Source organism: Drosophila pseudoobscura, chromosome X (genome assembly GCF_009870125.1).
Source record: "Drosophila pseudoobscura strain MV-25-SWS-2005 chromosome X, UCI_Dpse_MV25, whole genome shotgun sequence".
Lineage (NCBI taxonomy): Eukaryota > Metazoa > Arthropoda > Insecta > Diptera > Drosophilidae > Drosophila > Drosophila pseudoobscura.
Window position 1 is genome coordinate 39,349,885 of NC_046683.1, and position 14,704 is coordinate 39,364,588.

At 43.8% G+C, this 14,704-nt stretch overlaps 1 protein-coding gene across 7 annotated transcripts in view; it reads left to right on the forward strand.

Moving 5' to 3' along the window:
- The window catches only part of Fas2 (fasciclin 2), an 80,042-nt gene that overhangs the window by 61,729 nt on the left and 3,609 nt on the right, over positions 1-14,704 (forward strand). For 6 of the 7 annotated variants that reach the window (XM_033384319.1, XM_015186877.2, XM_001354442.4 and 3 more), the window contains 4 exons: positions 248-411; positions 7,331-7,455; positions 7,512-9,002; positions 9,064-9,247. In XM_033384319.1, coding sequence (XP_033240210.1) covers positions 248-411; positions 7,331-7,455; positions 7,512-9,002; positions 9,064-9,247 — 1,964 coding nt within the window. Of the gene's footprint in view, positions 1-247; positions 412-7,330; positions 7,456-7,511; positions 9,003-9,063; positions 9,248-12,310; positions 13,915-14,704 lie in introns of those variants that run through there. The other variant, XM_015186875.2, reaches the window with a different exon arrangement.

Consider the following 14,704-nt stretch of genomic DNA (forward strand, 5'->3'; position numbering starts at 1 on the left):
TTGAGAAGAAAGGAGAACTAACACGCAGTCATCCAGCCCCACAGCCCCACAGCCACACAGCCACACAGCAATCGTTATAATCATTGTGCATAAAAATAATAATTTTGTTCCCCCCACCTTAAGCATATACTTATACTCGTGCTCTTCTACCATTTAAAGTGCATATTGTTCTGTTACTAATACACTCTGAAATGTAAGATCCCCAAAAAAAAGCTCATCCGTTTCTCCCCCATCCACCTATCCACAGAACGGGACGGAACCAGCCACCGATGTACACGGAGACGCTGCCCGGCGAGAGCCTCGCTTTGATGATTTCCTCGCTGACGGTGGAGATGGGCGGCAAGTACTACTGCACTGCGTCCTATGCAAATACAGAAATTCTCGAGACGAGCGTCACAATTACAACTTATGGTGAGTCCTTCTTCTCTTCTCTTCTCTTTCCTTCCTTCTTCTTTTCTCCCTTCCACACGGAATACCTCTCTTCTCTCAAGCAAACGATAATGATGATTCGCATTCGCTTTCTCATTATCATTATCGTTATCGTTATCATTATCATTACTATGAGTGTTATTGTCCTTTGTGTTTTTTTGTTGCTGTTGTTCCGTTTTAATGGTAAGTATTTTGAATGGTGGTACTGTACTGTACTGTAGGGCGGTACTGTACTTCAGTCAAATGTAATTTTCAATTTCAATCAATGAGCAGCCTGAGGCTGTCAGGGGAAGTACAGTAGTGTGAGGAAGAGTCTTAAAAGAAAAAGAGCATAGCTTTCTCTGTCAAGCACTGATCGAAGCTATGGAACGGGACTGTACCATGAAATGCTCCTTGCATTTCTCAACACTGGAACAGAGAACAAAGAGCAGCAGAGTCTGTCAGAATAAGTACAGTTTAGAGGAAAATTTCAAGAGCAGAATCTTTGAAGAATAATGTGACGAAATCTCTGACCAACACTGATCGTAGCAACTCGTAGCTGACTGTAAATGACAGCATTTATCTGGATACTGGATCAAAACGAAAAACTGTCTGCTGCCATCGAGAACCCCAGGATCCCAGGTAGAACCCGACCGATGTGCACTGCCGCATGACACATGTAATAGTATTTCTATACACACCAATAAGGGACATCTATTTTAATATATTATAATCTGTGATCGCACAATGGAAACGTTTAATAAAGTAACAAATACTTTTCCTTGACCTCCGCTAATATCTGATTGAAGAACGGGGCTTAGTAGTCCCCGGCGTGAAAGAACTTTGTCATTACTTTGCTACTGGCTGTTGTCATGCTTGACTTGTCACCATTTTGATTGGCGAACCCGCCTGGTTACTGGAACTGAGAGTAATCGCCGTTCAACGTGATTCCTCCTCAGTGCCTGCCACACGATTCATTTATCTTGTTAGCAATTTGTGTCCCCAACACACGGTTCCAGCTAGAGCAGCCACTTTGAAGTACAGCGTGCAGTCCAGTGCAGTGCAGTGCGGAGCAATTGCGGCATTGCCAGCAGTAAGAAATTACAGTTTCGCTTGGATTTCATTACAAAATAGAAGAGAGGGAGAGGAGTGCAACAGACATGTATAAAACAAAATGGATGCGTCCAGCACAAAGCAATCGAGCAGCCATCCTCACAGACACACGCACACGAAAAGAAGGCAACAACACGTCTCCCCATAAGCAGGACACGACACGCACACACCTTCTTCCAGAGCGAGCCATAGAATCCCCCTTTTGGGAAGAACGGAATGGATAGTCGAGTGCACATAAACGGCGGCACTGCCGTGCTCTACCGTGCGCGCTCCAGCTCGAAAAACTTTTACGAGATTGATTTTTCTAAGCAATTTAAAGTTCGTTCTCATTGCACACGGTACAAACCACGGCTCCCCGCTCCTGTGGAACCACTTTGTCTGTTCGTGATATGTGAGGAACTGCTGCCGCTGCTTCTGCCTCTGCCTCTGCCGAACCCCACGTCCTGTCCTGTTATTTCCTGGCAAACCTCACATTGAGCTGCGGACCAGTACGAGGTTGTTGCTGCGCTTGAAATGAAATCAAATATTTTGCTTCGTAACAATTTGTGCCTGATATGGGCACTCCATTCCTGCCACCATCCTCCTTTCCACACTTTTCCCAATCTCCCCTCTTCACACTCTCCAGTTCGATGTCGCAGTCGAGTACGGCCTTTTGTTTGATTTTGGGTTTGTCCTCTGGTTGAATGACGGGGTATATCTGTGGGCACCATTGACACCAGTGTTGACAAATGCCAAGGCACACTATACGTGGTATAGCCCAAGAGAATGAGGTGTGCAGGTAGCGCTGTAAAATTTGTAAAAGCTCCGAAATCCGTTCCCATAGCTTGAATCAGCTTTCGGGGCCCATGGTACAGTTCCAGTCTGCTATTATGGTTGCTATCAGTGTTGGTTAACGAATGCTAACGACTGCACAACTAGTGTGGGTCATTCTGTTTGATCTACTGTTGACAAAGGAAGGATATGGGTGGTATGTGATAATTTGAAATGTTGAAAAAGGCCAGGAAATGCCTAGGTACAGCCCCTGTCTATGGCGACCATAAGGCTTGGTCGAAGAATAGTTGTTAGTCTGTTAGTTTTGATCAGTTCCAGTGTTGGAAAATGCCAGCAACAAGCCGTGGTACAATGCCCTAGCCATAACTAAAGTCTTAATCAATGAGTAGTGGTCCGTTTTTGCATACTTTTAATTGTTTTTGGTCAAGGCGTGTGTGCGCCTTGTGTTTTGAGTGTAGTGTCGTCTGTCGTTCACATTTTAAAGAGCTGCTACTTCCGAGCTGGAATATTCCATGTTAAGCCTGTGGTAAGCCCCAGCCATCAGCCCCTGTTGTCTCCTGTCCTACCCTTCGACGCTCAACGTTGAACGCTGAACGTTCAACGTGCAACGTGCAACCGACTGGACCAGCTTTCAAATACAAAACCCAACAGCAGTTAGTTATCAACACCAGATACGAGTACATGAAGAGGAATCAGAATCAGAGGGAGCCCCAAAACCACTGCCACTGCCACTGCCGCACTGCCGCACTGCCCCACTGGCATTGTGTTGACAACTCAGAAGTTGCATTTAGTTAAGCAAATAAGCAGCCAGGGACACGACACGAAGAGCTACTTCTCGTACTCCTCCTCGTCGTAGGTGGCTGAATGCTAAGCTGTAGGCAAATTGCAAGATTTACTTTTCCTATGAAAGCCAACATGCATGGGAGCCAGGGACAGACGCAGTGGTATATTTACATATCATTGTTTGTGGCACAGTCACAGCTTAATATTTCAATATTTATGCTTTTCATAAACGCATATTTTTCGAAACGCACAGAACTTCCGCCAGAGGCAGACGCACACCAGAAACAGTAGCGCCTTCAGATTCCATTCTTGCAGACACTTGACTAGCATTCCTTTTGTGAAGGCAAACAAGGCGCATTAGAGGAGCATTTCAGAGAGAGAGAGAGAGAGAGAGAGAGAGAGTGTGTACGGACAAGGCATTAATTAAATATTTATACACCTCTATCGATACTCGAAACCGATAATTGCCGGCATCCTTTGGCCATTGCATTGTATTGGCATTACCGGTCAATGTAATTGACACTAATCATCTTGATTGCAGACATTAAGAAGAAAGTTTTGTGTGCTTCTAGGACTTACCGAAGGATGCCTCAATGCACAAATGGCTGGCACAATGTGCAGCATTTTCCTCCTGTCCATTCTGCTGTATATCTCAATTATTTGTCGACTCTGAAGTGTCTTTCCTTCCTACTGGCTGATGTTTATTCAGGAGTTTGTGTACATATAGTTTTTTTGCTCTGTTCCATTGCAGTATGTTCCGTGATTAATTTGATATAAAGAATATGTTTATTGTCATGATTTGTATGAGTCTTTAAGCGCTTCAATCATTCGACAATTGGTAGAAGAGAGCTATATTTAGGCCTTAGTTCTGCTGTCGTCTGTCATCTTTAAGTGCCACAAATCTAAAGCTCCTCTTCCCAACCACCACAACTCTGTTGCACTGTTGCACTGTTCTCTTTCTCTGTAGTATTTTGTTGTAATAAGTTGCTGCTGCTGCAACTTTTTCAATATGTTGTGATGTCTGATGTTTGACCGTGGCCGCGACGGCATCTTTGGGACCATCCTGCCACCAGGAACCCAGCTCTAACTCTGACTCTGCTCTCCTGCCCTCCTGCTTTTGCTTGTGTCCTTGTTCAAACTAATAATGAAATCGTAAACTAGTCCATCTTTTCTCCTACTCCTGGTGGGGATATGCGCGGGTGTGTGTGTGGAACGCCAGAGCCAGCGAAAAGTGTTTGAGCAACAAAATCTCACACGCTACGACAATGCGGCAGGCGGCGGCATCGTGCAGCAGGCATGCGGCAGGCAGGGAAAAGAGAGAAGCTGTAAAGAACACAACGAGAAGGAGAGAAGTGAAGTGACAGCAGCAGAAAGTTTTGGTTAGCCTCTTTCGAAGAGGGTATAACGAATGCAGGAAGAGAAATTCTATTGGGGTCTACTGGACATCTATGCATTTGTCAAGGAAACTTCTTTCGAAGCAACTCTCTTTGGCGCGCATTTCTGACTAAACCAAGGAGTGCTGCCGCATGACGCGCGACACTTTATATTCATATACATATGTATGTATTTCTCGCTATATCTAGCCCTCTCCTTGGCATGAATCTTTAGATATGTACATATTCTATGACCGATGTAAACTGCAGTATGACGCTAGACACTATTTTCCGCTATATTGCTACATGTCTTTCTCCTACTTTTCTCCCACTTCAGTCACACGTTCAGTTGGGTAGTAGATCTTTGCGATGCACCAGCAAGGGTATCCAAAGTATCAGCTCACCAGCGCTTGATCCTTCCTTCTGGTTATTTATTCTGCAAGTACGAATACGAGGACGAGTATACGCTCCTGCTGCTGCTGTTGTTGCTGCTGTTGTTGCTGCTGCTGCTGCTGTTCTTTCTGTAAGCAGTTGTCTGGGATAAGGATGCCGTGAGGGATAAGGAGCTGTGTAGACCCAGACACTGCCAATAAAAAATTGCAAATAGAAAATGTTTTTAACACAACTTTCCGTTATTTTGGCTTCTGCTTTGGCTTTTTTTCTATCTCCTTCTCTGGCCAAACTGAATGCCGGACATCCAAGGGTGCATGTCCGTGCATGTCGCTGTGCATGTCTGTGCATGTTTGTGCTTGACAGTCAGCAGACAGAGAGAGTGTGCCAGAAAGAGAGACAGACGGACAGACAAACAGACAGGGCAGAGCAGAGAGATTGAGATGGCTTGTTATTACACTGATTTATAAATAAACTGTAAATATTTGGGGACCATACACGTGTTGGAAATCGAAGGGCCCGGACAGGGACAGCAGAGAGCGATGGCTGTGGAAAACGAAGAAGGACTTCCACAATTTCCGCTTTGAATGCAAAATTATATTCCAATGCAACAGCGACCCATTTTTGGCCCTGGACTCACTCTCATCTGTCTCAGCCTTTGAGCACAACTGTACCTGTGAAGCTGTACATCTGTACTTTTTACATTGTGCTGCTTTGCCTTTGAGGTTGACGCGCCGAGCCCCTCTCTGATTATTTTTTTCTTCGCATTAAACTAAACAGCTCTTGGCCCCAGAAAAATCTTCCGCTTCACGCCCCAACTCCGACTCGACTCTGGACGCTCCACCTCCCCCCTCCCCCTCCCCCTCCCCCTACTGCTGCCTCAGCTTCTGCCTCTGCCTCTGCCTCACAGCTGTGTGGCGTCTACTACTATTTGTGTTTGTGCTTTGGATTGTATGGCGAGTATTTGATTTAGGAATTTCAGCTTTTTGCAATTCCTTCTTTTTCTTTTTGCTCGTTTTTCCTCCCATTTTCAATTTCCAAGTCATCTCTCGCTGCTGCTACTGCTGCTGCTGCTACTGCTGCTGCTGCTACTGCTGCTACTGCAGTTTAGATTTATTGGCAGGACCCCAGGAATCACAAACCGATGCCAAGTCTGAGTGCAAGTACAAGCACAAGTACAAGTCCCTGTCCAAGTCCGAGTCTTTGTCGACCAGCAGCAGCTCGTTAGAGGCGAGACTACTGACCCTTACAGCCAGCAGTGGAACGGGCGTGCGTGGCTTTGCTGCTTGAGGATTTGTCGCGCACATGTCTTGGCTTTGGCGCTGGACGCCGCTTGGATTGCTTTTATGTGCCTGACAGTTTGTTTAAAATTATATTACGTATACGCCACGTACAGTCACCTCCAATTCCTCCACATCCTCCGATTGGGTTGTTTGCACTTTCCATACCTCTTAATCTTGAGGGACTCTAAGAAGCTCTCTGCGTGTCGGAAAACGTTAGAGCTCAGAAAGGCTGGTACCGGACTGGATCGTAGAAGATGTACAGAAACTAATCGGAACCAGTTCTTGCCGTGAATCGGACCGAACGCTCTCAAATGAAAACGTCCTTCTACTATCACTTTATCACTTCTCTCGCAACGAGAGCCGTCGCTGGCCGCGACGGAGACCGCACCATTTTGGATTGATGCGGGAAGAACTCAAAGCAGGAATCAATTTTGCACTGATGCATGCAGACCCTGACGTTGGACCAGAGCTAGAGCTAGTAGGTGGAACTGGCCAAAGGGGACAGCAGGGAGAGGAGAACTAGCATCGCCAGTGGGAGTTCCACAATCTGGACCAGTCTAGCCTAGAAGGCTTCACGTCAATGTTTGAATAACCAACTTCCCAGCCGAACCAGTGGCAGACATAACACTTTACGGATTCTAATTAGAGATTCTAAAAACAAACACGTCAAACGACAGCTACTCTTAACACATAAAAAGCAAACGCAAGGGACCATTATTACAGCAAGTCTCTACATAAACCTCAAACGAAAACCATGTACCTTTAACGACAAGTGCTTCTAAGGACCAAAAGAACCAAAAGATAAAGCCACATAAATGATATACATATGTATATGTATGTACAGTGTACACTTATTAATTGTTTTATCATCGATCGATTGCTTGAACAATCATTACGAATGCTAAAATCATAAACTTTACTCGTGGCATAGCCTGTAATTTTTGTAAGCAGGAGAATAGTTACAAAAACCATTCATCCTTTGTTTGTTGTTGCTTTCCCATGAAGATTTAGGGGGTATTTCCTAGTCCCAAGACTCACGTTATGTCGAATGGTTAGCTCTCTGTGTGCTCTTTGGCTGTGTAAATGTCGGGAAAATCAAACAATTTTTGCACACCTTTTCCACAGGAATTTGTACGTGAACGCCTCGTTGTGTCTCCCCTTCTGCTTCAAGATCTAACGAGTGTTCCCCCCTTTCATTCCTCTTTGCAGTTGCCATTACATGGACAAATGCCCCAGAAAATCAGTATCCGACATTGGGCCAAGATTACGTGGTCATGTGCGAGGTGAAGGCTGATCCCAATCCGACTATTGACTGGCTACGCAACGGAGATCCGGTAAGTAAAAGGGAGAGCCACTTCCACATCATAACTAATCCTTTGATCCTTTGCAGATCCGCACTGGCGACAAATATGTGGTGCAGACCCATGGCCTGCTCATCCATGATGTTCAGGAGACGGACGAGGGTATCTACACGTGCCGGGCGGCTGTCATCGATACGGGAGAGCTGTTGGAGCGTACCATTCGCGTGGAGGTCTTCATCCAGCCGGTAATTGTCCACCTGCCGCCAACCCTGGAGGCCATCGAGGGAAAACCCTTTGCTGCCAATTGCACAGCGACCGGGAAGCCAGTGCCCGAGATCAGCTGGATCCGGGATGCCACACAGCTAAATGTTGCCACCGCCGATCGCTTCCAAGTCAACCCACAGACGGGCCTGGTCACAATCAATTCGGTGCGGGAGGACGACTACGGAACCTACACCTGTCTGGCCAAGAACAAGGCTGGAGTTGTGGATCAGAAGACCAAGCTGAATGTGCTGGTGCGCCCTGCCATCTACGAGCTGTACAACGTGACTGGCGGCAGGACCAAGGAGATTGCCATTACCTGTCGGGCCAAGGGACGTCCCGCACCGGCCATTACCTTCCGCCGTTGGGGCACCCAGGAGGAATACTCGCCCGGCGTTCAGGTCGACGATGAGCGGATTGTTTTGGAGCGATACTTTGACGAGGATCGCGGCGAGAGCTCTGGCACCTTGCGCATCGCCAACGCGGAGAGGACGGACGACGGCCTGTATCAGTGCATTGCAAGGAACAAGGGCGCCGATGCCTATAAGACGGGACACATCACGGTAGAGTTTGGGCCGGACTTTAGCCAGATGAAGGACCTGCCGCCGGTGTTCACGTGGGACCAGCGCAAGGCAAACCTCAGCTGCCTGGCCATGGGCATCCCGAACGCCACCATCGAATGGCACTGGAATGGCCGCAAGATCAAGGAGCTGTACGACACGAACCTCAAGATCGTAGGCACCGGACCCCGCAGCGACCTTATCGTCCATCCCGTGACCCGACAGTACTACTCCGCCTACAAGTGCATTGCGACCAATATTCACGGCACCGCCGAGCACGACATGCAGCTGAAGGAGGCCCGCGTGCCGGAGTTCGTATCGGCGGCAGTGCCGCGCCAGTTGACGGCCACCACCATAACCTTTGACATCCGTGGCCCCCCCACCGAACTGGGTCTGCCCATCCTGGCCTTCAGCGTGCAGTACAAGGAGGCCCTCAATCCCGACTGGTCCACGGCATACAACCGCAGCTGGTCCCCCGATTCCCCGTACATTGTCGAGGGTCTGCGTCCCCAGACCGAGTACAGCTTCCGTTTCGCGGCCAGGAACCAGGTGGGTCTCGGCAACTGGGGCGTCAACCAGAAGCAGTCCACGCCCCGTCGCTCAGCACCTGAGGAACCCAAGCCCCTGCACAATCCCGTCCAGCACGACAAGGAGGAGCCCGTCGTCGTCTCGCCCTACTCGGATCACTTTGAGCTGCGCTGGGGAGTGCCCGCCGACAATGGGGAGCCGATCGATCGCTACCAGATCAAGTACTGTCCGGTAAGAGGATATGGCACTCTATCTAGAGCATCATCCACTGACTGATCATCTATTTTTGCAGGGCATGAAGATCAGTGGAGCTTGGACCGAGCTGGAGAACAGCTGCAATACGGTGAACGTTGTCGAGACCACATCGTATGAGATGACCGACCTCAATGGCAACACGTACTACCGCATCGAGCTGAAGGCGCACAATGCCATCGGCTACTCGTCGCCGGCATCGATCATCATGAAGACGACACGAGGTGAGTCTGATTCCGCTAACAATAATCTCGGCACGTTGCTTTATTCGGCCGGGTTCAACTCCGGCGTCGGGTCGCTACACAAACAACTGTTCACGACCACCACAAGAGCCTCCACATCGACAATCACGACAACAATCACCACCACAATCATTGCGCTGGCCACCACCATAAGCGTAACATTAGTTAGTGTCCTAGCCTCAATGTTAGTCTAAAGCCCAAAAGCTCATATCATCGAAAGAGAAAAGCAAAATCGCTGCAATCGATCGATCGATACACGATAGACACGCTCAACACTCACACTGGGAGGGGAGAGACAGTGGGCCACACAAGCGTACTAAATATCCACTGTGTGGCCCATTGTTTGAGCCCCAGAATCAGGCATACATATCGGTTAAGAACCGCCCTCTCGAATAATCTACAAGATCCCAGCAAAAAAAAAACCAATACATATACAATATATATACAATCGATATATATCGAAAACACAAACACCACACGATTTTTACTGCTCTAAATATATGCTATATATAATATATATATGATATACCCCCAGATATAACTACTATCAACTATCGTTTATCGATTACTTTTGCATACATACATCGATATTTCTGTAGTGTTTATTTCAACTTGCGTTTCATGATCTTTTGCTTTCCTTTCACACAATCAGTCTGACAGTCGTAAGGAACGTCTCCTGTCTCTTGTTTCTTATCATTATAGCATTATCGCTTATCATTTATCATCCATCGCTCTCTGTCACTCTCTCTCGCTCTCTTTCTCTGTCTATCTTCTTTGTTCTTTTGTTGTCGAAACATCCTTTTTGTTTTGCATGCGCCTTTCGTTTTCTTCCGTTTCGTTAGAGCATCCTACGAAGAGCGTACTCTCCTCCGTAAATACTTCCATAAACAGTAGGCCGTAATATTATACATTCCACCCACAAACACACACACACACACACACACACACTGAGACACTGAGCAGCAAAAGTACTGCAACGCAGTTGATAAACATTATGGAAGAAGCCAAATCAAATATCAAAGCCCCCATCAATGCCCCACATTCATGTCTCATACGGCGCGTGCATGCGCGCATCAGTCAAAATGTCAGAAGTTGTATAGAAATAAATAATGAGAGATGCGCGCAAGCCCGAAATCAACACTAAATACCTTAATATTATTATTCTTAATTATGTTCTCCATATACTTTTTTTTTTAATACAATTCTTAAGTATTTACTTAATTATATTTACCAAAAAAGAATGAAAAAAACACACTAAACATTAAACAAATTTATAACAGAAAATTTCAAAGTGAAAAATCAATTCATAATTTTATATTTTTGTGTGTTGTAATATTTTTTGTTTGAATAATGTGTGACCCCCACGAATATACATACATACATACCCTGTTAAATGTAAACCATCTATCTAGCTCTTAAACACAAAAAGAAAAAACGCAATTAATGTAGTAAACGAAAGTCTTTAATCTTATGCCCTATTATATTTTGTTTTGATTTCGGATCCACTAGAATCACCAGTTTTATTTTATTTTTATTTTAACTTAATTTTATCATTTGATTGAAACTTTAATTGTGTTTGTGTATTCTACAAGCTGCGTCTACTATTTCTATATTTCTTTAGTTAATTTTTCAATTATAAGCGACAAAACAAAAGTTTCTTGAATAAAACAAAGAAAAACCAACAAACAAACTGTAATTTACTGCCAATGCCACATTTCGTTCGTTCTCTCTTTTATTATCGTATCGTATCGTTATCGTTATGTATATCGTATCGTATCGTATCTTATCGAAATACATGCCTGCGTTGTCTCTCTATTTGTCTCACTTTCACTCGCTCGCTCGCTCGTACTCGCTCGTTCTCGCTGTGACTGTCTTGCTGTCTCCTTCTTCATCATCGTCTACTTAGTATATATACTATTTGTTAGTTTGTCACTTTGTATCTTTGTGTTTTGTGTGTGTTTTTGTCGCTACCTTGTGTCCTACTATATCCCTATAACCTATCTCCCCGCTACATCCAATATCTGATCCCTCCTCCCACTATTTTCTCTTACTCAATACAACCAATTTAGTGTCTGCATTTAAGTAACAACTTAGTCATAGCTAATATTCTTAACCAAACAACCACTAACACACGTCAAGAACAAAATGCCCAACCCTCCGGCCAGACAAACAAACAACCAACCAAACAGCCAGCAAACACACACATGAAACACTCGCATACTAAACTAGCAAACAACAAACAACAAGAACAAACAACTAATCCTTAATAGTAGAAGACTCAAACCGGGTGTGTTCTGGCGACCTCTATTCGAACCGAAAGCTCTAGAACGAAGTGTAATTGTGGGTGTTCCTGAAATCTCCCCCCTCTAATCTATAAGCTGAAACCGTACGACTACAAATAGCACGAGTAATTAATCCCATGATAAGCTATTAAAAAGTGAAACTCTTAAAGCCTCCTCAATTTAAAATTTCATCATGGAGCGTCTACAAATTGCTGGATAGCTTGAATTTCACGGAACTGCCTTCATTCAGCAGAATGAAACCACCTGTGGGTCAGCCCTTAACCTAGCTGTCGAAAATTCAATTGAATTGGAATCCTCGAGATTTCAGGAGCACTAACATCAGCCACAAACTCTGGTCGTGGTCTCTAGAGATTTCTGGAACACATCGGACTAACCCACACACCCACCACCACACATTCGTCGTCATCGTCGCCCCAATAACCCAAAAGTAACCAAAAACTAAAATCAAACTAAAACAATGCCTATAAAAAATAACAACGAAAATGTAATGTTCAAAAAGAAAAGACCAACCAACAACAAAAATGTTCTTTTTGTGTGTTTCCTTTTCTTCCTTTTTTTCTTCTACCACTTTTTCTTCTTTGTTTTTTCTCTCTTTTATGCTGTGTGGGTGCTAAAAACCCACAAAACTACAACAAATAAAATCGAACGCAAAACAAAACCTGTAAAATGAAACAAAATACCTCGAAATACTGAACAAACCCGAACCGAAAAAACCCACGAAAACCTCGAAACTCTCATCTAGACAATCCACATCCCCGCAAGCAAAAAGGCGGACAAGCTGTTGCTGTTGCTGCCCCACCGCTGGTTCTACTGCTTTCCACTGCTTGCGCGCTTTTGCTACTGCTGCCGACGACGACTGCTTAAGCGAACAGCCACCAATCAGAAACCAGTGCACGGAGGAATCTTCAACGAAAAGACCCCTTCTCTCTGTCTTTCCCAGATGTTTGTGTCGTCTCCATTGTGTAAATAATAAGCCGAAGAAAAGAAAAGATAACATTTATCAACTAAACAAAATATACTAAAATATCATGAAAATGCGGAAATAAATACATACTATATGTTGAATGTGCTCAAGTAGAAAATATGATCAATATGAAGAAAAATATCACCTATGGTGATATGGGTCACCAACGGTCACCATTCCATTACCTGTACAAAAACAAAAATAATGAAATAATAGTCAATGAAACGGAATGCCAAATCGAATCATATGAATACATAATACCGATTAACGGTATTGATAATGAAGATGACGTACTTCTTGTATACATCCTACTATAACCGATGTCTAACCGCTAGAGACTTTGTTTTAATCACTAAGTCACTGTTGATTTGTTGTTATTTAGTTAGTATGTACCACAGAAATACCTGTATGTACGAGTATATTTATGTATGAGTCCACAATTCTTCCGATTAAAACTACGACTAAGATTCCAAAAACCCGTTCCGCTTAGTTCCATGTGAATTTTACAACACTGCCAAGCGTACGAAATTAGTACATAAAGTAGACAACATTTTAGTGAAATTCTACAACCAAAAACAAAGCAAAAATTAACCAATTATTAAATGCATACGAGTACAATTTATTGAAAAAGAAATTACATTTAGCCAAAAGCTTTTCCGCTTCGAAGCATTTGCAAGCAGCTTATGTTCTGTTTGTTTTTTGAGCGTATACGTTAACCGTTAAGAGGGGACAATAAGTAACTAAGTTAAAACATCGTTTAAGCAGTGCACACTGCTAGGACTCGGGCTTGTGCTCCACTACGAATTTTTATCACATGGTGTAATTGAATTATGAAAAACAAAGCAAAAGCCTCTCGGTTAATTCGTTCATGAAAATGGATAATCTATTATACGAGCATAATAGTACTTAAATAATAGTGAAGAACCCAACTAGGACGCAGTTCAATTTATAGGGACAGATATTCCTGTATACAAGCAAAACATTTTTTAGCAAGCAAAATGGATGTTTTCTAGCCAAATATATCGTAAACCCAACAAAAGAAAAATGCAACTTATATCTTTACAATATCTAGTTATACTATATACTATATACATACAATATACACGTACATCTAGAGAATATTTCAGCCCGCCTAACGTTGCTGAGAAGACGAGTGTTTTTTTTTTGTTGGTTCTAAGCTAACTGCAAGCAGTACAAGCAGTACGGGGAGCACAAGCAGTGCATTATCCATTGCTTCCAAGCACGGACACAGACCAGACACACACTCCCCCGCACATAGTCCGAATAGGGCGTCTTGAATTTTGTAAGCAGTGTAATAAGAAACGATACCTAACAATTAAGCAGTTCATTTTTGGGTAAATAAAGAAATACTTGAAAAGAAAGCAGTGTGTGACTATGACTTGGAACGGGGAATTACACCACCACCCCACCGCTTGGAAAGCCCACCCACCGCTTGGAAGGTAAAATACTGCAGAAATAGAACCCCAGCCATATGTACGAGTATTATCATAGTACCTTTTATATATGTACTATACATATCATATTTCTATCAATGCACACGAAATTAACCCAAAAACAATCGATCTGTCCATAAACGGAATTTATTAATGATTCTTAATAATTCTTATATTGTATTAAAATTATATTCTATATTTTACTTTTGAAACCGAAACCCCTGTTACCGTGACAGCACTCTCAAACACACACCAAATGAATCAAGCTTATCATTTTCTGTATAAAAATGTTGATGTTATACCAACCATATACTATAACATATATGCTTTATACACCAAACAAATATTGTTCCCCCCTGTACACCCACACAAATATACACATATATACAGATATTACGTAAGCGAAAACGATTTGTAAATCATAATTTTAATCTGCTTTACACTGCTTGTATACTTTGCATATTGGCATTTTTCTGTATTTTGCAATTGTAAAAATAAAAAAATCACTGAAAATTCGTTTGAAAATTGTTCATTTTTGTGCTTATCTCAGTCTATCACTTACGCGCTCTTTCTCTCTCTCTCTCTCTCTCTCACACTCTCTCTCTCTCTCTCTCTATCTTTTTCCTGTCTCTGTTTTTCTATTCTTCTGTGCTGAGTCCCTGCCCCTCCCCTGCCCACCCTCCAAAACTCCTCCTTGTGAAGGCTGCATGAAAAAATA